This window comes from Oryx dammah, unplaced genomic scaffold, assembly GCF_014754425.2.
Source record: "Oryx dammah isolate SB20612 unplaced genomic scaffold, SCBI_Odam_1.1 HiC_scaffold_19, whole genome shotgun sequence".
In the NCBI taxonomy this organism is placed as follows: domain Eukaryota; kingdom Metazoa; phylum Chordata; class Mammalia; order Artiodactyla; family Bovidae; genus Oryx; species Oryx dammah.
The window spans coordinates 39,099,189-39,123,564 of NW_024070203.1; the positions used below are offsets into that span (position 1 = coordinate 39,099,189).

At 37.5% G+C, this 24,376-nt stretch overlaps 1 protein-coding gene across 3 annotated transcripts in view; it reads right to left on the bottom strand.

Moving 5' to 3' along the window:
• ASPH (aspartate beta-hydroxylase) overlaps positions 1-24,376 on the bottom strand; it is a 163,389-nt gene that overhangs the window by 125,997 nt on the left and 13,016 nt on the right. For 2 of the 3 annotated variants that reach the window (XM_040261282.1, XM_040261283.1), the window contains 2 exons: positions 17,805-17,846; positions 11,505-15,670 (listed from right to left, as the gene is read on the bottom strand). In XM_040261282.1, the coding sequence (XP_040117216.1) occupies positions 15,309-15,670; positions 17,805-17,846 (404 nt within the window). In that variant the 3' untranslated portion in view covers positions 11,505-15,308. Of the gene's footprint in view, positions 1-146; positions 219-3,266; positions 3,360-11,504; positions 15,671-17,804; positions 17,847-24,376 lie in introns of those variants that run through there. The other variant, XM_040261284.1, reaches the window with a different exon arrangement.

Below are 24,376 nucleotides of genomic sequence, written 5' to 3' on the forward strand. Positions count from 1 at the left end.
AGTGCAGTGTTATTTTAAAAACACTTGTCTTCTAATAACTTTTAAAAGCTCACTCAATTAATACTTAAATTTTAAAATAATATCAAAGTCATTTTATGTAGTTAACCATCATTTTAGTAATACATGAAACATATTTTAATTCATACCATGTTCTGAGTATACTGTTTCATCAAGTGACTGAACTTGTTCGTGTACTTCATCTTCAATATTCTGAGGTCCTAAAATAATTAAAACATAACTAAGTAGAACAAATTTAGACATTAAAGCATAACATGAAATATGACCTCCAGGTATACACATTAAAATGAATATATTGGATTAATCAGCTATGCACCTTTTTCATAACAGCTCAATCCTTTGTTTTGGGTTGACAAATATGGTAGATATTTAAAATTGGTTTTGAGAGAAGATATAAATGCTAAAAGGCTTCTCCATAAGATATCAAAAAATAAGAAATGAATCAGGTTCAGATTTTTCTTAAAAAAAAGAAAAAATTATTTCGGTTTCTAGTTAACAAAGTTCACATTCATAACAGAATAAAGAAAATAGGAAGGGCAACGTTTTCAGAAAAGGAAGTGCTGGGAAATGAAGATAAAATGCAGAAGATGAAGTCAACATACATTAAAGCACAGAGGCAACCACTGTCTTTCCCAGTAGTCAGGAGAAGAGGCCCCTTGGCTGGTGTGAGGGTTGGCTGCCTGCTCTCAGAAAGTGTTAGGAAGTGTGAGTAGAAGACCCTACAGGACAATCCGCTCAGCTTTGGAGATGGTCATCTGACAGTCACATCCACAGATTCAAACAGATTTAAGTCGCAGACGTGAACACTAGTCATGACACTGCGACTACACCGTGGGGCTTATCGTATTCTCAGGCTTATTGCAACATCATACACAAACAAGAAGCTATAACTACATTGACACTACTACAAATTTCCTGTCTAACAGCCATCATCTATGTTCATCAAATAGTAACAGCACCAGACTTAATATCATGAATGCCATCACATGAGATAAACACCGAGAACATCAGTTATACTGAGAAGGTAATCTTCAATGACAAAAACAGAGTAAGTTAATTTGAATTTCAGGTTGGAAAAAAGCAGAAGACTCTATTTTGCTAATTATTCTACAAAACCGTTTCTAAAGCACACAGAGTGCCTTCTAGTTTTACAGATGCTTACATTTTACAAACTACTTTTATACCTATTCTCATAGAATTCCAGGGGAGCCTGCCAATCTCTGCTCTGCCCTCACACAATGCCCACGAGAGCTTTCCAGCTGAGTTCCCAGTTTTAAAATTGCTGACAGCACCAACCGCGGAAAATATAAAGAAAAGTGGAGATTGGCACTCTGTTCTTCTGTTAACCCTTTAATGGCTCCCTTTGCCTGAACAGATGAAAGTCTAAGCTCCTTGAAACCTCAGAAGGCAATACAAGACCTCCACAATCTAGCCTTCCCATGCCTCTCCAGTCACACCTGCTACCAGCACTGGCTTGAACTTGGCGAATGCACCATCTGTTCCATCTTTCCATGAGCTTCGGATGCACCTCCTCTCTCCTTGGGAGAGTTAAAAGGTTAAAAAAAAAAAAAAAAAAAAAGCCAGGCTGCAATGAGTTGAAGACTAAGTGTAAAATAAGACAAAAAAACAACTACAAATTCTTCTTTCAAAAGTGTGGCTAGTACAGTGAGAAGAGGGACTGGAGGGCTGATGAAAAGAAGTGTAGGGATCAAGTGAAAGTTAAGTGTTAGTCAGCCAGTTGTGTCCAACTCTTTGTGACCCCATGAACTGCAGCTCACCAGGTTCCTCGATCCATGAGTAGGGGTCAAGGAGGGCAGCTATTTTATTGTGTTTTTAATGAGAGGTATGTACCTCTGTTTATAGACTAGGTAGTTAGAAGACAGAAGGTAGAAATCCAAATAAGAGGAAGGTTGGGAAGGTAACATTTAAACCAAAGCAAATATCACCAAGAAGTTGAAAAGAGTATGAGCTGATAACAAACTGAAGGATTTGGAAGTTTGGGACAGGTTATCAGTAATATGCAAAGAGTAATACTAACAAAGAATAAAAAAAGGAAGAGAGAAAGCAAATGGTACATTTCAGAGTGAGTACCAGCTTTGACAAACAAGGTTTTTAAAAATTAATTTAGTACAAAGTAAAATCTGAGGTGCTAAATTCAAATATGCATTTAAATTCTGAACAAGAAAGGAAAAAAATATCACTCTTGCTGCAAAGTCAGGGCACGATTACGGCAATTGTACAGGAATGTGAGAGACAGGAACTTCTCCTGGGATTATCTGAACAACAAAAACCTACAGCAACATTTTGATCTTTAATAAAAGGAAGAAGAGTAAACCAAACAGTATTCACCAATATATAGTGATAAAATCCACGCAACTACCATCTGGATTCAGTGGCTAAATCGCTGGTAAAAATGCAGTGTCATACCTAACACTTCCAATAGGTGGCAAAATGAAACCAAATCTTTGAGAACTACTGAGTAAAAGAAAATGTGCAAAAATAGTACTTCATAATAAAAATGAAAGCATCAATAGGAAATGAGAGTAATGGAATCAGACTTCATTTACCAATCTATTAAGCGATTTCAGGAGTTTTTATCATATGGGTCACTGGCCCTTGAGTGACTGAGGAAATACTTGAATTGATGTGTGAATTTATGTAGATATAAAACAGGCTTCACAGATGATCCCAAGGAGTCCTGGGAAGTCTTTCATTGTAGACAGGAGGCTCATATTAAAAAGACTGGGAGCCCAATAGACCTACTTCATTAAATAATGAAGAAGAGGGCAAAACTAAAATGTCCAAGACCTAACTTTACTTTCAGTATAATACAGCACAGTTATCCTGGATTTGGAATCAAGAAACACAGCGCTTAGTTCACAGTGTTTCTAACTATGGTCTCAGGCAAGGAGGAGCCTTCTGTGTCTGGACTCAATCTCAAAAATTAAAATGATCCTGTGTGGATTTTTTCTAGGAAAAAAAAAAAGGGAGAGAGAGTTTACTATAAAATTTCAGAAGACAAGAAGAAAAAGGATTGAGTTGGCCCACCCAACCAATGAAAGTTTGTTCAGGTTTTTCTGTAACATCTAATGGGAAAATGGAACGAGTTTTTTGGCTAACCCAGTATTTCATTATTCTGCGATCATTGCAAAACAAAATTATGGATAAGACAGGACTCTGGAAGCTGCTACCTTTGGGTACCTGGGATGCAGCTAGGTGCGTTTGGTCAGAATCAGAGGAAAGCTTACCTGGGCTCTCCAGAACCTGATCTTCCAGCCAAGGGTACATGTCTGCCTCTTCTGGTGGCACTGTTGGCTTTGGAGCAGGTTTTTCTTTAAGGCCTGCATTTTTATTCACAAAATTAACAAGTTTTTTTTTTCTTTTTTAAAAATTTTTTTGACACATTAAACCAAGTAAAATAATATTTCCCAACACTTCATCAATACTGTTAATTATTCAAAGATTTCCAGTTTCTATTACATGAGAATATTGATATGCTTATAAAAAAAATAAAGTCGGAAAATAGTTCAGTCTTTGAATTCACCAGGCCTTTAACAACTCTTTACCTAAATTAACCTTTCATCTAAAAAACAATAAATCATTATTTGAATATTCACAAATCTCTGAAAGATCAAGTCACAAAAAGTAAGTAAAATAAAATAACAAGTCATGCCTGAACTTGCCAAAAGAAGTTCAGTATAAGTTCAGTCTCCTCTCGTATTCTTAAGTGACTAAAGAACTTCTAAGTTTTGAACTCCAAATTCAGCAATAAGACAACTAAGATATACTGGAACTTTCTACTCTTATTGCCTGCATGCCTTTCTTTGATTTATATATAATTAATTACTCTTCTTGAAAACTATAGCTAAATATGAGAAGAAAAAACACATAACTCACTATGTACAACCTTCTAAAGTTAACACATGCAATTCCATTAAAAATTCCATAAAAAATATGGAAAAAACTTCTTTGGCTTTTCTTTTTTTATCTTAAGGAAAATAAGACATCAGGATAAATTAACACAAAAGATGATTTTAAAGTCAATACTGCTCTAAAATCTTATATATTGCTAATTCTTTGAGATTTTGTACGTAGCACATTAAAATGCATCCTAAATTAAACACAACAATTTTGAAAACTAAATTAGACTATCATAAGCCTGACAATTCCATTTATCAAACCCTGGGTTCTCTGTTACCCCACTGAGAGTCTTGTACCAGGAGCAGGTATTAAAGGGGATGTGTCTGCATGTCAACAGCTGGAGTGAAAAGATCAGGACAGAACAGAGAGGCCTTTTCTAATCTTAAGCACCTTTAACTCAATGTAGGTATACTGCTGTAATCTGGGAAATCTTCATTTACTCTCCTGCTCTGGTTCTTTGTGTTCTCCCTGACTATTCCCTCTTCTATAGCTCTTCATTTTTCTCTCATTAACAAAAACATACTCCTACCCCGACTCGCAAACCCTAAAAAAGACACTGAAGCAGAGTTCACAGGACCCCACCTCATCACTGACATTTCCTCTAGGAACTCATTTCTGACACTTACGCAAAAATCTAACATTAGAAAACAAACACCAACGCATACAATCGTGTTCTGCTCCTAAGTATAGATTCCAGAGAGGGCATACACAAATAAGCGCAGATCCTAATTATAGTTCACTTTCAGGGGGTGGGGGTAAGAGATGAAAGCCTTTAGTAAAACACATCACATTTCAAGATCCAAATTCAAGGCTGAAAACTACCCCATGCACTTTTCCACTTCAATAACCTATGCTTAAGAGCTCTCAACTGTTACTGGGACAGGTATGGACCTCTCCATGGCCAAGTTCTGCTGAATTAGTAGGGTAAACTTTTCATCTTCCGAATCAAGAGATTCATCTTTGCACTCTCAGCACCGCAGAAAGCACCTGGTACATAGCAAGTGCCCAAGGACGCGGGGCACCCAGCGAAGGGCTGCTCCGCTTTTTAAATGGCTGCACACTCCACAGGGTCCCAGATCTAGCTGTACCAGAGTGGCTCAGGGCTGTAGAGGAGGGAATGGGGACTCATCAATTTCCCTGCTACTATTTACCAGAGATGCCCATCTGAGTTCTAGCATCATCCACCATTTCAGTACCACAAGCCTAATCTGGCCAAACAGTCCCAGTTTATGTCTGTTGTCCCGGTATAATTATTTCACTCTCAAAAGTATCTCAGGTTGGATGAAAAATTACAAGGTCATTCTACTCAGCCTATCTGTAGCAGGCTTTCAAACTGTGCTCCATGGGTTTGATAAGCAGTAAAATATGTCCCCATCAAACAAGAAAGATTTAAGCTGCCTGAAAATCCCATTCGTATAGGATTTAGACAAAAGTTTCATTTGAAAAAAAATTTGAGGCAAAAGTGCCTGAAAACTACTACTACACATTAATATCCAGACCCACATTGCCCCTAATAACACCTGAGAGTTGTCTCTAAAGTTGAAACTGTAAAACATTAAACACAATAGGAGGAAGCAAAAGCCCATAACGAGAGAAAATACTGAGCGTTTTTCTTTTCTGTCCAAAGTGGCAGCTGAATTGTAAATTTAATAACTGGTCATGGTGATTTTCCAGAGGTGAAATCAGCGCAAAAATAAACTATTTTGTAAACTTCAAAGAAGCTGAAGTTCTTATTAACATCTTTCCTTCCCTAGACTCTGATAAAGGCGCTAATATTTAATGAAAACGCATTCTAGAATAATTCTTATTGATAACCTGTATGAAAGCTTTTACTCTGGCGTTTCCAATTTTTTTTTCTTACCCAAGTCCATTTTAGCCCATGAATCCATGAATAAGTGTTCCCCAGAAAACAGCGGTAAATCCATGTCTCGTACAAGAGTTTAGACAAAAAGTAATCAAAAACTAAACAAGAAAAATAAACATGAGTAAGGCAAAGGAAAGGTTTCCAAACTGGATTTATTGTGAGGTACACATGGCAAGGATGTACCACTGAAATAAGTGTTCAGTCAGGTTATGAAATGAATGTACTGGTTTTGATGTTGCTGGGGCTGCAAATAACAAGACACCAACTCACACTGGCTTGAACAAGAAGGACATTTATTATGCACTGGCTTCATCCTCAGGGTGGTAATCAGGTCTCCTGGGCAGCAAGATCCTCTCTGAGACAAGACTTCGTCCAAAGCAAAGAACCACCTCTTCTTCCACTTCTTTCTTAGGCTTGAATAAATTTTTCCTGCAAGTTCTTACCACTCTTCCCATTTTAATAGTCAAAACCAGAACCCACTTCTATTTCTCCACTGGCAAGAGCAGCAGAGTGACCACAATTGCTGATGGTGATTATCTAGGGTTGAATGACCGTTGCAAGCCAACCACAACAGCTCCTGTATGATTTGGAAGATCATAGAATTCTCTTAAAAACATACCTTGTGTTCAGGTCTTTGACCGCATAAGATAAATTAGGAAAAAAAAAAAAAAAAAACTGAAGGCGATGGTGGGACAATATGAGAAACAATATGTTTCATTTGAAACAATATGTTTCAAACAGCACTGAAACGTGTATATTACCAAATGTAAAATAGATGACCAGGGCAAGTTCGATGCCTGAAGTAGGGCACCTAAAGCTGGTGCTCAGGGACAACCCCGAGGGATGGGGTGGGGACGGAGGTGGGAAGGGGGATTCAGGATTGGGGGGAACACATGTGCACCCACGGCTGATTCATACCGATGTATGGCAAAAACCACCACAATACTGTAAAGTAATTAGCCTCCAATTAAAATAAATAAATACATTTAAAAAAAGCTTATATTTAATAACTGTGTAATTTTGCCTCCAATTTTAATTCAAAATGGAAGAAGTTATAAAAAGTAAATGACCTGAGTACTTTAAATCAACTGTTCACAGCAAGTTTAATTACCTGACACAATTACCCTAGTCCGATATCAGCTTAATTTATTCAATACTACCCAACTACAGCAGACCACCACGGGAAAGAATAAATGGATTTTCTTCCCAGAAACACATAACATTTTAAAAGTTACTAAACTGCATATTGCATTCATTCATACAACAAATACTCAGCACCTACTAACTCAAGGTGAGCTTCCCTAGTGGTTCAGTGGTAAAGAATCCACCTGCCAATAAAGGAGAAGAAGGTTCCATCCTTGGGTTGGGAAGATCCTTGGGTGGGTGGCAACCCACCCCAGTATTATTGTCTGGAAAATCAAATGCACAGAGGAGCCTGGCGGTCTACAGTCCATGGCGTCACAAAAAGAGTCAGACACAACTTAGTGACTAAACAAGACAAGCCTAACTCAAAGTGCTGTTCTATAGAAAACCAACACACAAAACCCCTATCGCCCACAGGAAGGGAACAGTAAAAAGGTAAGAGACATGAACTCTTTAGAGTATACGAGATGGGAAAGGGACAGACCCTTAGGGAAAAGAGGGTGGGACTATTCACAACAAACTGATGAGGAAAGGACCTACTGATAAGACTGAAACAGATTACCGGAGGACATCAGGGACCTGGCCTTATGAGTTACACTAGACAAGAGTCTCCAGGTAAAGCTCTGGACCAGCAAGTCCAAAATTCTTCAGCAGGGAAGGTGCTGGGAGTGACGAAGGACCAGGTGGCCAACACAGGCGAACAGCATAGGCCTGAGCATCAGAACGTTCCCAGAAACTTGGCTTTTACTCTAAGAGTGAAGGATCGACTTTTTACAAGAATTACACACAAACTGCCTTCTCACCAAAATCTGGGAAAATAAGGATTATACATAATACGATGCTTCATAGGATTTTACACACTTCGCACATAAAAGCAAAGATATTTTAAAAATATAGTCCCTCAATCTTTTATATGAATCTTCACTAATTCAGTGGTGTACAGATTAATAAAAAACTGATCTAATCCATCCAGGTTACTCTGGCTGCTATGGTTCATGTGGGAAGTACTCAGGACTGCTACTGCTTCAAATGCAAGCAGTCTAACAGTGTAAATCAATACAGCCCAAGAAGAACTCTAACAGGTACAAGAAATTTGAGACACATTCTGGGAAATCAATACACCAGAAAGGCGCTCGTACTAATTGACCATGCTAATCCTCACTGTTGTTCCCGGCTTGTATACTCAGCAGATACGATCTTGGCAGGCACCCCAAAAAGCAGTCCTACTGCTGCGAATTCTAAGAGCTTCCATTGACATACAGTAAGAGCTAGATTCAAATCATCTTCACACCACCCAAGATGGACAGACAGATTCCAGGAAGAGGGTGACAAATCAGAAGAATTAAACACTGCTCCAAAGATCACTAACAGCCTGGTTTCAGGACCAATGAAAGGACTCCACAAAGACTGGAATGGAGTGGACTCAGTTTAATAGCTCACAACATGAGGTCATGTGTAGGCGCTCAGGAATATGAGCCAAGAATTCCATCTGAATTTCATCCGAATCCCATCTTGAACACATAAACACTGCTACAACTGTGGTCTCCACAAATACAGAAAGTAGATAAAGTAGTACCTCCTTATAAGGCTTTTAAGAATTTAATGAAATAATTTAAACCCAGCAAATATACACTTTTCCCCATCAGTTACTATTTTCCTTTATGTCTTCTAAAGAAACAAACTTAACCGCACCCTCCCCCCCTACACATACACACAACAACATGAACAAGGCTAAAGGCTATTTACAAGGTGGTCAAAAGCAATTATTGAAGAAGCTTCTGGGTTTTTTAAAATTTTTTTTCAGCTTTCTAATATTATTAACAGTGTATACAGACCTGAAATATATTTTAATTATCTATTTTGTATGTTTACCTTTCACGGGGCTTCCCCAGTGGCTCAGATGGTAAAGAGTCTGCCTGCAATGCAGGAGACCCGGGTCCTCCTTTCAATACACACACACTGCATGCCTGTTACTGTCAGTCACTATGATACGTAACTTTATTTAGGCATGGGACTTAAATCATAGTCTAATAACAGAGTTCAGCAAAATGATGAGCATGATAATTGAAAGGTACACAGTCCAACCACGCGGGAGGATCAGAGAAAGTGAGTACAGACACGACTCAGCTGGATCCTGCAAGTGGATTTAAGAGTGGGAGCACACTAGAGGCAGAGGGGAGGTGGGCACTACAAGCAGCAGTCTAGTTTATTTTTCTCTCCATCCCATTTATGTCAGAGCATTTCATGGCAGGGGCTATTCTCACCAGGGCCTAGAATAGCTTCGAGTACACTGCAGAGACTCAATATATCTCCAGTGAATCAGTACATGGGAAAGAGAGATGACACAGCATGTGGGGTTTTAATTCATTATCAAAAGCAACACAGAAACTTAAGTATATACCTTGTGCTAACCTCTTAGGATACAAGAGAAGTAATGACTAAGGCAAGGAAGAAGTGACAGACTTCTATGATGTACAGATGGTAAAAAAGTGTAATAAACACATATACAAAGTGAAATCAAATGAGAACAAAGAAAAATAGATGATTTTCTGCTCTGCAGGGCTTACAAAATGGAAGTTTTTGCAGGAATTGATTTCTACGTAAAAATGACAACCAAAATTGGTAATAAACATCTAGTTTCTGTGTTTTTGATTGGGGGCAGGAGGAGAAGGGGATGACAGAGGATGAGAAGGCTGGATGGCATCACCAACTTGATGGACGTGAGTTTGAGTGAACTCCGGGAGTTGGTGATGGACAGGGAGGCCTGGCGTGCTGCAATTTATGGGGTCGCAGAGAGTCGGACACAACTGAGTGACTGAACTGAACTGAACTGATACTCAAGCAAGTGGAGGAGGCAGGGTATGACATGGAAAATTGGTACTAAGGATTTTTTCCAGTACTCCAAATAATATTTTCATGAGAATAAGCTGTCTTGGTCTGCTACATAATGCTCACCCTAAGAACAAAAACTTTCTCTTTAGACAGAACCAGGGTAAAATGTAAAGAGCTTAACAAAAAATAAACCCAATTCACCTGTATTTATCAAATGACAAATTTCTCTTACATTCCTCTAATCACCTAAAGGTATTGCTCACCAACAACTGGGATGAGTTCTATTCCCACCACCCTAACTCTGTGATACCCATTCGGCCTCATCCCATTCAACCCTTCCTATTTGGGCAGCAGCAGCAGGAGGCACAGAGTGAGGAGGAGAGAGGGGGAAACAGTTCCATAAATTGCCTGCCTTTGGTTCAGATGAAGTATAGGGTACAAATATTCACTGTGTGGCCTACCCTGCACCAAGTTCTAATTCTTCTGGTAAATGCACACTAATTTGCATTGAGGGACTGGTGTTCCTATCACCCCACAGTTTTAAGGGTGGTACTCACAGGCCCATGGTCTTGTGGTCACAGCTTTGCGATCCCATCCCCTACTCTGTATGGATAAGGAGTAACTATGAGCCACAGGGGACTCCAGGTTACCTGAGAAGGAAGACCACCTCCTGAGAGAGTCCAAAGATGGAGAGAGAGATCCAGACACTCTCCAAGCCCCCAGACCTAGCATAACCAAAGGCCAAAACCTACTAATACTCTTGGACTTTACAGTTATGTGAGTGCATCAGTGCTTTTTTGTCCATATAAGCCAATTTGAATAGATTCCCACATGTAATCAGAAGAATTCTGGAAAATACTTAGAAGTAAAACCAAATGTGTTCCTAATATTCTGAGGAAGAATGACAAATGCCTTTTCCATAGAAACACAGTTACAATGAGACTTGCAAAACTGGAAACTAGGAACTGAATAGGTTTTTGTGGACTGGTGTACAAAATCTCTGAAGACCATAAAATTGCTTCTATGGAAAAATGTGTTCTGAGTACAAAGCAAACTTATAAGTAAGTTTTTCATGATTAGACTGGGTATGAAATTTCTCAATTATACTATATACTTAAGACTACATTTCTTCATTACTTTTTTTCAGGCTTGACATTTCACATCTTCTGTTTAAGCAGTATCTTTTAACTAGGCATTCTTGTGGCTTTAGACATATGTAACAATAAAAAAGAATTACTTTTATATGTCCCCTTCAAAGATCTCAGTAAATTAGGACCCAGCACACCCATTTCACAAAGATACATTAGTTGCAAAGGATAAAGGACTTAAGCATGTGTCCTACCATCTGTTGATAAAAGGGGAAGAGGGAATCATAGCCCCAGTGCTTCCAAATTTTTAATGACTAACTGCAACAACTTGGTAGAATTATTACCACTATTCTGCCAAAAGAAAGGGAAACATGAGTGCTGACAACATACCAGCCACTCACACAGATAATGCCAGCTGTTCCCACAATCACCTTGAGGGACAGGAGAGGAAAAACCAGCATTTCTAAGATACATTTTATAGTGAATTAACTGAGCAATGAATTTGGAGAACTATTGTCAATGGACATTAACGGAAGAAACAGTGGGGGATACACGAGAAAGGAAATAAAGTCAGAGGACACAGTTGAAATCACCAGGCTCATTTTATGGAAAATGACATTTACCATTAACTTAGAACGTTAACATTTAAAATCATACTTGTTTATTACCTTTCTTTGTTTTATAATAGAAGTATATACAGAAAGTCCTTGTTACCCAACTAATCATTATGAGACCTCTGAAGTTACAAAGTTGTATGGCCATAACACTACAAAATACTCTATAAGCCAACTGTTTGTAGAATTAATTCCCTGGGATTCACTCAAACTTTCATGCTGATGGATATACGTCAATTTCTTTACTAGCTTCTCCCTCATTTTGAAATGTTGCAGGACCATCTGTATACAATGCAAATCCATAAAGTGAAACAAAAATTTTGTTAAAAAAATAAGATTTTAAATGGCTGATTACAAACGATGTTAGAAATAACACATAAAGGTATTAACCAATGAAACAGAAGTTACACATCGTAACTGAAGGGGAAAAAAAAAAAAACCAATGATGATAAAGTGCTTCCAAAGTATTTTGAACACTAAAAGATAAAAGATTCCTGGAAACACTGATAGGCTCTCAAATATTTTTGAAAATCTGACCATCTGTACTATGACTACTTCTCACATGGAAAGTGTCATACAAAGTTTAAGGGAAATTATGCCAACAATATCACTTTTTAGAATTCTATGCATCATCTCTTAGAGCAACTTAAGAAGCCTGTTAGTGATATAAGATATATATATACTTATACTTTATACTCTTAGTACTTAATTTTCACTTTTCAGGACTTATTCTAACTCCCAACTACTGTAAATTATGAAATTTTGTCCCTATTTTTAGTTGACGTTTCCAAAGGATGACCTTTTGGGTTTTAGTTATTTAAACAGTATGAAGCAGCAGAATATAGAAATAATTATGTATGGAGTAAAAAAGCAAGTAAAACTAAGGAAGCAAGCATAGTTTTAACCCATTAATCATGACCAAAAGCATTATCTTACACTAAGTTTTTCAAGTAAACAGTGTCAATGCATCTGGGTGAAGTGTCATGTCAACTTCAATAAAATTCAGCTGACACCTTTATTTACTGAAGAAAATGGCAGGAAAGAATATAAGCCAATCCCCAGTTCATAAGAGCTCTTGAAATGTTTCTGATGTTTAATAGAGAAGTTTGAATTCAATTCGATTCTTGAGCTGTGATTCAAAGGAAAAGTCAGTGATAGAACTAAAATATTTTCAAGTGCTTTGCTAAATAGCAACACTCCAGTATTCTTGCCTGGGAAATCTCATGAAGAGAGGAGCCTGGTGGGCTACAGTCCATGAGGTCCTAAATAGTCAGATATGACTAAGTGACTAAACAATAGAACAACAACAACAAAAAGAAAATAGATGTTTATTTGCTTACACTGATTAGTTTTTCTAAATTTTTATCACCAATTTCTTAAAGTTTAGCATTTATGTACATTATGCCCTGTAGGATTAATCGTCTTTCAAAAACCAGGGTAAAGATTACCAGAATGCCCTCACTAAAGGTAATTATAATTCTCTGCCTTCCTCTGCAAGGGAGGGAAAAATAAGTCATCTGTACAGAAATTAACAGGAAAATTTGGTACATAAATTTAAAAACTCAATCTATTTATCTTGGCAAGATCAAACGTCAGGATATGTTTTTTAAAGGTTATAATTTTATATGGTTGGTGGATATAGTTCTGCTTTTCATTCTGTTCAGTTATTAGAGCCTCCCTCTTCTTTTCCCAGAAACTCTATTCTAGGGGAAATGTCACATGGTTTGAGAGGGACACCACCCCTACAACCCTCACCCAAAGATTTATGTATAGGAGCCAGCCTGGGAAGACGGACCCAACCCCAACTATAGAACTGGCCACAGATGCTTCCAGACCCAACCAGGACAGCTGGATTCCTATGACTTCTTTCCCAGAGCCAGCCCAGAAAACTGCATCCTTGCACAAGGATGGCTATACTAGAAAGATTGTTTCCAGGACGTGTGGAAGGCTACCACCCTCATCAAATGGTAGAACCTCCATGGAGAATAAAGTCAAATATAGATCAACAGAACCAAGACTTGACAGAGCAAGAAGAATCAGCTCTGATTACAGGTGCGTACTTGAGATCTATTAATATTCACTTCAAGCCAATGCCCCATATTTGCCAATCAAATGAGCCATAAAATTCTCCGTGGTTTACTGTGCTCCTAGAATTGATCTATAAAAACAACATAATCCAGACTGATCAGCACATGAAACCCCATATTAACACATGTGACGATTTCTTTGGGCCTCAGTTTTTAAACAATAAAATCATAGGGCTGGGTTACAGATATTAGACCAGATATTCTCTAGGCGCCCATGCTGTGTAATTTTATTATATCAGTTGGAATTCTTGTCAACTAAATGAATGCATGTGCTTGGTTTTAAGCAGGAAAAGCTGCGCCAATATTATAAAACATGCACAATACTTTTAGAAAATTTTACACTTAACGCTTCCTCATTTCTGACTTGAAATATCTTTAATTGGGCCAAAATCTCTGCTTTTAAAAGCTCTTCATAGAAAAAGCTGAAGAATTATTAAAAAATAAAATAAAATTTTTGTGGCAGCACTTACAATTTTGTTACAACCAACCAGGGTGCTCCCCTCAAATTCAGTAACTGAATTTTGCCAGCAGTCACCATTAAAGACTTAAGACTTCATGCAGAACAGCACAGACTATTTGTCGAAAAGTACTTCTTACTGCAATTTCATTTTATTCAATGTTTTCTGAATTCAATTTTGATCTCTAGTTAGATCTCAAATTGGTAACTCCTTAGAAATGGTCAACAACTATGATACAATCAATATGAAAAATACGCACCATTCCAACAATAGAACTGAAAAATTGTGATACAAAATCAAAGTACATTATAACTTGAAATAATTAAAACCTTTCTATAATGATTCTGCATCTGTAAAGATACCATAAACAAGTGTTCTAAAAATGTTCTTCTACATAAAATTCTCTTTTATCCAAGGCTGGTTCTAGAATTCTCAAAACACAGTGAATATCCAGTGTTTATTGGGCGACAGGAGAAGGTGGGGGACGGATGGAGAGATACTGAGGAGGGGTGAGGAGTGAGGTGGCAAGGAGGGGTGAAAAGGGAGGTAAAGCAGACTGCAAAAGACCAACCAGGAGAGAACAAAAGGAGATGTAGAAGGTGGAGCTGCATGGGGAAGAGCCTCAGGAAGGGGCAGTCCCCAGAGAGGCGGGGGAGCTGGCTGGGCCATGGCAGTGAGACATGCAGGCGACATCCTGAGGAGATGCCCTCAGAAGGGCTTGGGGAAGGGTGTGCGGTGCAGGAAGAGAAAGACAGGAAGGAAAAGGGGAAGGAGGAAGGGAGTGGAGAAAGAAAAGAGTAGGTGAAGAAGAAAGGGAATGCAGGAAAGAGAAGGAGGGAAGAAAAACAGCTAACAGAAAAAGAAGGGAACTTCCTAACTCCCTATTTCTCATTCCTAAAACCTGCAAATCACTCTGCATATAAATACTATTTAAAAGTTTAAAATTCTTACTTCACTCCAATGAAGATATTCTATTTTAATAAATTCATTACAATTCAGATTGCATATACATTTATCTGGATATATGATCAATAAATTAATAAAAACGGACCTTATTACATCACATTTGTATTACATATTTTTTAAAAACTTCATCTTTTAAACGTAGGAGCATGAGACAGGTACCTCAATTTCAAAGAATTTATTTGCTGAGCACCAATAAATATATTCAGTGGCTACATGACACATCTTCCCCAACCAGAGCAATACTAAGCTTTCTATGCTCTTTAGCAGCAAATCACGATGAAGATTATTACCATTTCCGACTTGCTGCTGCTCCAGCTTTAGCTCTTTCTCTTCTGGTTATTTCCCTTGGCTAAGTGTGCGTGTTTGGCAGAGCTTCTCTCTTCCCTTCTCTCATCTTTGTCTCTGGGTACCACTTTACCAGGAACATCCTTGATATTCGTGGATTTCCTCCTGTTTTCCTTGGCTTTAGTACCTTTCTCCAGTCCCACTTTCTCCTTTTCTCTGTCTTTTTTACCCCTAGGAGCCTCTTTCTTGGAAGCATCTGAAGCTGCAATCTTCTTATCCTTCCGATCATCCCCTTTTTCTCTCTTCCCCCTCTTTCTGTCTTCAGGCTTACTTTCTTTCCTTGACTCCAGCTTGTCTTTTTCCTTCTTGAGCTCTTCTTTAGTGAGTTCTTTAACTTTCAGGTTTTCCAATTAAAGGAAAGAATGTTTATTGAAGGCATCTCAATTCATAGACAGCAACTTAGTGCAAAAGAATTACCTTTTTTTCTATCTCCTCACACACGAGACGATCATTCAGAAAGCGACTTTCATTCACTAGTTTTAAACTGGCTAACAACAACAGATGCAAACCTCTATGAGGTATCAGCTATAAAAGAAATGCTAGAATCATATTTTTCTAGCTTGCAATATTGTGTGTTTGTCTCAAAACAAGGTTAACATGCAAGATTAATAAAATAAGCCCATCCACAAAGGCAGCACTTTACTCACTTTAACAACTCACATTTCACAGCTATTAATAACATAATTAAAGGAACACTGGCAATGTAAGAACAAATTTTCCATAACTTACAAGTATCTGCACAAAAATAATTTAAAAATCTTTAGCTCTAACAAAAAAATTATGTCCTTAAAGTATTTGCATTTGCATTCCTTGGAAACAAATATATTGCACCAATGAAAAGTTAAATACCATTTAATTTTCTCAGTTTAAAAAAATACAATTTCCATGAATATGAAATTTTAAGGCTGTTATCTATAGTATCTAAAACAAAAAAGAGAACTTCTTTTCTACTCTTATTCAACATCATGGAATCAGTATTCCTTTAAGTATATTTCCTGCTATTTTATGTAGCGCCACTCCAAGCTAACACCTGTGCTGTCCATGCTCACAGGAGAGACAACAATTGAATCTACAGGTGATTCCAAATATCACAACAGGTGCTGCTTTCAACTTGCTTTAAATAAAGTTTAACAGTCCTGACTGCAAAAGCTTTGAATTTCAGCTTCTTGCTTCTCTCATTAAGAAATCGTAAGAGAAGCCAGGTGTTCACTGTATAGTGTAGCAGGTAAGCAGAAACAAAAAAGAGATTTCTTTAATAAAATATGGAGGATGTTTCTGCACATCAGAATCATGTCAAACTTACTCAGTACAAAATGTTACTCAATTCTTCCTGCCAATTTTATTAAAACCTCCTAAAAATACACAATAGAATTCATAAATCACCAACCATCCTCAGAGCCCTCATTCTCCTTCAGCGCCATTCAGAGTGACACAGAAAAGGTTGCTGGCAAAGGCAGAATGCTAGTACAAAGCTGGCAGGTCTTACTCTGCACACAGTTTTAAAATATTAAATCTTTAATGTTGAATTTGCCTCTCTAGATCAAGAAGCAAAATTATACTTTATTGGCCATTTATTTCATAATTATTTACATAAGAATAAAATGGTAAAAATTCTGTTCTCTTCCCAGGAATTATTCAGGTGGGATACTAAAGTTAAAACATTAAAATTTCTTCCTCTTAAAATTAAAGCACAAATCACAAACCCTATAAACCAGACAGTAAAAGTCTGACCTGTTAATGTTTCACCAAAATCAAACTACAATGTGCCAAGCACTGAACATAAAAAAATGCTATAAGTTTATGTATATATATATATAAAAAGCATGCACTTTCCCCATGCCCCTCTCCCTAAAGGACAGAAATATTTACAAGTGTTTCAAGTGAACAAGAAAAACCATGGGGATATAAAATAAGCCTGCAATAATAAGTGTTAGATCATATAGAATGCTTAACAGGTGTAATGATTTTCAATGAATTAAAATATCAAATACAGCAAATTATATGCTGGCATAATGCAGTGTTCCAGATTATAAGTTTTCACTTTACTGAAAATTACAAGTTTGATCACACTAGCTTTAACTGTGCTCTAAGGCAGCATCAACAGCTTCTGGAGAAATGAAATCAATTGCTGATGAATTCATCTGTATTTCCAACTTAACTAAAAAATTTAGACTAAGAAATGTTTTAGAAGAAAAGTAGGATGTGTATACTGCAAACTTAGTATGTGTAATTTAAAGACTATTACAAGGTTTTGATAATTTGAAAAGGAAATTATTTAAAAGCCTGAGGCAGAAATTTCTTTAATGAAATCTTGATAAAACTACTTATGACCAAAGGTGCACCCAAAACCAAAAAGCGGTAACGTTTAGCATTAGTAGCTGCATCTACAAAACACGTCTATAAACTGTCATGCATTTTCAAGCATTAAACTTGATTCACTCAAGGCTAATTTGAAAAACAGAAAATACCTTTAGCCTTGGTTTTTCTCTTGGCTAACCCACCAGGTCCCTCTGTTGGTGTGTACAAGATGAAAATAGGTTATAAACAGAAAATAGTAAGGTAATTAAAAAATAACTGTTTATAAAATAGTTAAAACAGATGCATTGACTAACAAATTTAATTCAATTCACCATTTAAAAAATACACTCTTCCAACATACAAAAATATCTATCATTTGTATGTCATTTTAGAACCTTACTCTATCTATAACCAAAAACTACATTTTTTTTTCAAAAAAAAAAAAAATATATATATATATATATTTTGATTTAATTAACTTCACAACCTGCTTTAGATCTGAAAGAACTGTTGGCTTCAGAAATGTCTAATTACCACTGGGAATGACATTTTCCTCTCACTGGTTCCCAGATGCCAGTGGACTTCTGCTTAGACACGGATGATTAATTACAGGCACCAGAGTTGAAAGAACCTGGGGACCCCACTCAGTCATCACTGCCTCTCAAAAACAGGAGAGCACATTTATATAGAATTTTACTTTTTATTGTCTAAAGTATCATTGCTTTACCCCTATAGCTTCAAACTTTTTCTATAAAAAACTACATGAGTAAGAATTATACAGTTACAGAGGGATATATTTACTCTTCATCTAAAAACTTTCCAAAGGCTTTCTATTTCCTCTCTAGGCAAATGAAAGTTCTGATAATGTATTTATTTTTTAACCTTCTAACAAATGTCAGTGAGTTGGACCGTAAAGAAAGCTGAGTGCCAAAGAACTGGTGCTTTCAAGTTGTGGTGCTGCTACTAATGCTAAAGACTCTTAAGGGGCCCATGGACAGCAAGGAAATCAAACTACTCAATCCTAAAGGAAATCAACCCGGAATATTCATTGGAAGAACTGATGCTGAAGCTGAAGCTCCAACACTTTGGCCACCTGATGCGAAGAGCTGACCCATTGGAAAGGACCCTGATGCTGGGAAAGACTGAAGGCAAAAGGAAAAGGGGGCAGCAGAGGATGAAATGGTTATACAGCATCCCCAGCTCAGTGGACATGAATCTGAGCAAACTCCAGGAGATAGTGGAGGACAGGGGAGCCTGGCAGGTTATAGTCGATGGGGTCACGAAGAGTTCGAATAAGACTTAGCGACTAAACAACAAAAACCACAAACGTCAACACCATCTCCCTACAATTTCATTCCCAGCCAGCTGATGCTCCCAGTTCTATCTTCTGTTCACATAAATGTTATCTTACACTCATGCACAGCAAACTTTCCAAAGTGGCATTCCAGGTTGCCAATCCATTTCCATCTAGTGACGCCTGCTCGTCTCCTGTGGATGCAGCGCCATGTACAACCTGTCCTCTACAGTGAAGGTCTCGAGTGCTGTCCCAAGAGAACCCCTACACCCTTTTACACATACAGTAAGTCCTCTACATAAGAACAAGTTCCATTCTGAGAGAGCGTTCGTAAGTCTAATTTGTTCATTAGTCCAACAAAGTTAGCCTAGGTACCCAACTAACACAATCAGGTATATAGTACTGCACTGTAATAGGTTTATAATAGTTTCCACACAAATAATACATAAAAAGACAAACACACAAAAATAAAATATTTTTAACCTTACAGTACAGTACCTTGAAAATTACAGCAGTACAACAGCTGGTATATACAAGGGCTGGCATCAAGTGAACAGGCAAGAAAGATTGGAAGAGGGAGAGGAGGTGGGAGATTGTAGAGCTGAAGGACAGTCAGCAATAGGAGATGGAGGGAAAGCTGCAATGTCACTCATGCCTGACACTGCTGGAACACATGTTTACATCTTTGAAAGTTCTCAACTTGAAGGTCTGTATGTAGAAGACTTACTGCACTCCTGCTGGAAACCATGGAACCCCCTCACTACATTTCTCAAAACCATGATCACACTCCCACTTCCAATATGAGATATTTTTATTCCTGTTACACTCTTTGAGTCCTCCTCCATTCCTAAATCCCTTCCCCTTTCTCTTTGTGGAAATTTGTTTCCATCAAATGCAATAGTTCATATGAGAATGGTCATTTATTTTGGTTGAGATATCACCACTGTCATTCTGGAGAAAATAAAGTAATACTATATCTTACCACTGACTACATTAAAAACAGAAATGTGAATTACCTGTTCCATGTGGCTATCTCTATCTGTCTGGTTATTTGATATACATATATAACCAAAACCAGTGTGTGTGTCTGACTACTATCTTTCACAGACAAAGCCCAACTGTTTCCTAAACTCTATCAAGAATAGCATACCACCTTGTAATACTGAATGCTATCTTGGACCACCCCCCAATAAAGTCTATTTAGATAAAATATAAAACCCATTCTTTTAATGACAACTTTAAAATTCATGAGTATTACCCAATGTGCAAGAGAAATTAGTATAAAGCATGAAAAAACACTTTTAATGATGCTACTGCGCCACCCCCATTCCTACACATTCTTGACTGGCAGGCCTAGATACTCCCTTACAAAGCCAAGTGGTGGGAATCAGACTATCCCCTTCAATATTATGATATAGTCAAAACTGGTGAAAAGGCTAGAGCTAATCTGTGTCATAAATAAGCCAACACATTAAACTGACATCAGATTAGTTGATTAGAAAAGAAAATATAAGTATGTGATTTAAAACTTTGCTTTTATATATTCCTAATTCCAGACAGAATTAAATTATCATTCATATCAATGGCTAGTGTGGACTCTCCCTGTAATACTGTGCAAAATCAACAACGTACCCTCTTTTTCTCCTTTTCTTTATGACTATAGCCAATGCACAAGAGGGCAAAAAAAAAAAATTAACAATTTCATCAAACAATATAATTCATAATAATAATTCCCTAAAAATAATTTCTAAATACTATGGAGAAAACTGTATCAATTGGAGTCTGAAAAGAAAGCATCTTTGTACTCTTTTATTTGGATGAAAGTTGTTTTTATTGGTAGAATATGTTCTAATTGAAGGCAATGATCAGACAAGCATTACGATGTGACTATGGGCAAAGAGAATGGCAAAAAAAAAGCAAAAAAAAAAAAAAAAAAGCATCATCATGTTTGCTTCTTTTTTGCCCTGTAAGTTTACTTTGATGGTTTTAAAATGATTATTATTAATAGCTCAGTTGATGCTTTGGGAATTCTTATACTGAAAATTAGGGGAAAAAAAATTTTTTTAAAGCAGGTCTTATATTTTTCTCTTAGAACCTGAGACAGTTGCCTAAACGTAATTAATGTTACTGTGGCAACTGCCTCAGAGACACTACCTCAGATACATTTTCCAAGTGAAAGGCGACGGAAGAGGTTAAAATGCTGAATCACGAAGCCAATGGTCGGACCTGCGGTTCCACCACCACGTTAGAAGGCTGGCTATGTTACAGAAACCCAAGTAGGCTTTCAGGGAGTTGGTCACAGAATGGGTTGGCTGGGTATCATGTCATATTTAGGTCATCCCAGTCACTCCCACTGTCCCTGGTGAGACCAATGAGTCACCCCGAGCCTGTTTTGTATCTTCCTCCTGCCTATCACAGCATCATGATTTATTTCAACGCCTATTACCAATGAGCTCCAGATGCCCAAGAGAAGATCCTGTGAGTTAGTCTGTCACTCTAGAACGTGAGTTTAGTCTTCGTAAAATACAAGCGAGGACATTATACACCAAAACAGAAACCTGATGAGCGCCTACAGTACAGGGAACTCACTCAATGCTCTGCGGTGACCTCAATGGGATGCTGACTCACACTGCTGTACGGTAGAAACTAACACAATATTGTAAAACAACCATACGCCAATTAAAAAAAAATAAAAGATCCAGCTGCAAAACACACACAAAAATGAGGCATAACTAAAGAAATACATTTTTAAATGTGTAAGTGATATTATGGCAATAAAGTTGAAAACAAACCAAAAAACACTACACCAATTTTCTGTTTATTTTTAAATTGATGGCATAACAATATTATCACAGACATTTCCGAAAAAAGGAAGCTACAAACCTTCCACCCCTCACGGATAAGGGAAGATCAGAACATCGGAGAATTGAAAGACTAAAAATGTAAGAAGAGATTACATCCAGAGACTGAGAGCATGGATAAAGATAAAATGCAGACTCAAATGCAAATGAGATGGCAGAAAAATCCCCTGAAGACCTTTACTAGCATAGGTCAGGTCACTGTATTAACTTCAAAGTGTCAATCACTTCTCTTGAAAAAAAATATATACCCAATAATGTTTTCACTAATTTAAGCTTTAAAAAAAAAAATCAGTGTTTTATTATACAATGAGTAATTCCTAAAGTTCTCATCACCAGGACCAACCCCAGCAAATATTTAAAAATACCCTATGTTGGGCTCAGCTTTGAAGAGGAGTCAAAAACAGGCTAACCTCACTCCCAACTTCAAGAAGTTCAAAATTTAGTTCATATCTAATCCTGTGTGTCACACGGTTATCTCAATAAATGACCAAGGCAGAGAATTCAGTATACTGTTTAATCAATCAGCTTGTGATGATAAAGTCTGCATCACTGAATTTTATAAAAAGTGTGCACATCCAGAGTGATCAGAGAAATTTCCATAGCCCCAAAATGCAGAAAATGACTTCATAGAGCAGGATCTGATTTAAGATGGGTCACTGAGTGTCAGTCCCCAAAAGGTGTAACTGCAGGTGTTCAAATTCATATCTGTCTATACTTCTATCTGCTTCTGCTAATTCTCCAAAATTACAAACATCAGGACAGACAAGAAAACATTTTGTTCCATCTAGCTAACTGTAAATGAGAATAACCAGAATTCAAGCATAGAAAACAGTTTTTCTTACATGTTTGCATTCAGCTCTAAATGATAGGGAGGTAATTTCTAGAATAAAGAATCAAGTGCAAGATGAAAAAGCAGGATTGTAGATGTTCAGTTGCTTAGTCGTATCTGACTCTTTTGCAACCCCATGGACTGTAGCCCAGCAGGCTCCTCCGTCCATGGGATTTCCCAGGCAAGAATACTAGAGTGGGTTGCCATTTCCTTCTCCAGGGGATCTTCCCAACCCAGGGATCAAACCCACGTCTCTGGCAATGGCCTGAGGCACCTGGGAAGCCCGAAAAAGCAGGAATCACCCACCATTCCATCATGTCCAAGTCATCTATCTGCAAGATAGAGCAAGCTGGCAGCTGGACATCAGGGATCAGTACCCAGGAGATGCCTCTCCAAATGACTTAAACCACACCCCTCACATCCCAGGGGAGATAAAGGGCTGAAAGAAACTGAAGTGCAAAAATGAAGTCCTCTGAATGCCACCTCCTTGCTTTTGCACCAAATTCCAGAGAATTCAGTGCCTTTTCAATTGGACAAAAAGCAGTTTCATCTGAGGAAGGGCAGCTCAGAGGAGACAAGGCCATGTGAACTCAGAACACAGTCCTCAAAGTGCTTTCGGTTGTTCCAAAATGGAAATGCAGAGTAAGTATGTCCGTGCTAAGTTGCTTCAGTTGCATATGACTCTTTGCAACCCTATGGACCTTAGCCTGCCAGGATCCTCTGTCCATGGGATTCTCCAGGTAAGAATACTGGAATGGGTTGCCATTCCCTTCTCTAGTGGACCTTCCCAACCCAGGAATTGAACCGGCATCTCTTATGTCAGCTGCATAGGCAGGCGGGTTCTTTACCAAAAATATAGAATGTAAAATTCCTTAAGAACTACATATACTCAAACTAACAATTACCTTTTTGTCTTTTTTTGTTCCTAAAGCTTAAAAGACACAAGCTAGTAAAGGATTTCTATGATCAAACAGAAAATGACACAATAAATCTTTAGAAGATTAAGAACTATAACATATACAATAAATAAAATGTAAACGAGACCACTTTGATCAGCTTCAAAGTACTTTATACCAGTTTGGCAAATACCTTTATTTTCTCACCAAAGCAAGCCGTGGGCACAAGTTGAAGGCTGTCACAGAAGTCAGGGGTTCACGAGTTACCTGGATTTTATCATCATCAGAGGCTTTTCAAAGGGCTGATCAGCAGGGGTACCAAAAAAATGGCAAAGGAAACCACATCCTTATTTTTCACTTACAAAAATTCAGCATAATTAATTTCTGTACATAAAGTGTACATTAGTACTGTGACAAAAAAGCAGTCTGATGAAAAATTAATGCTTCTGAATATTTTTAACACACAAATTTCATTATTTACTTCTCATAAACTGATCAAACATCTTCTAGCGTTAGTAGCAATGAAGCATTAAGAAACAAGACTGCCTTAAAAAATACATCTCAGACGCTGGACTAAAGGAATTTCTCTGAGTGAGGCTTAAGATTCTTTTTGAATTTAAACCTAACAAACTCTGATATGTCACAGTACTCAAATTCAAAGTGAAAAAACATGATAAATAGGACAAAGACAGCAAAAATTTTCAGAAAGAACATTATTAAATCCTACTCGTTTGCTTCAAAATATTAACATTCCAAAATTAGAAGCTTTTGATTGTCAGAATCATTAACAGAATGAAGCATATTCCTTGAATAATTAGGAAAAGACAAACTAGGGTTATAATAATCATTTAAGCATTAGGAG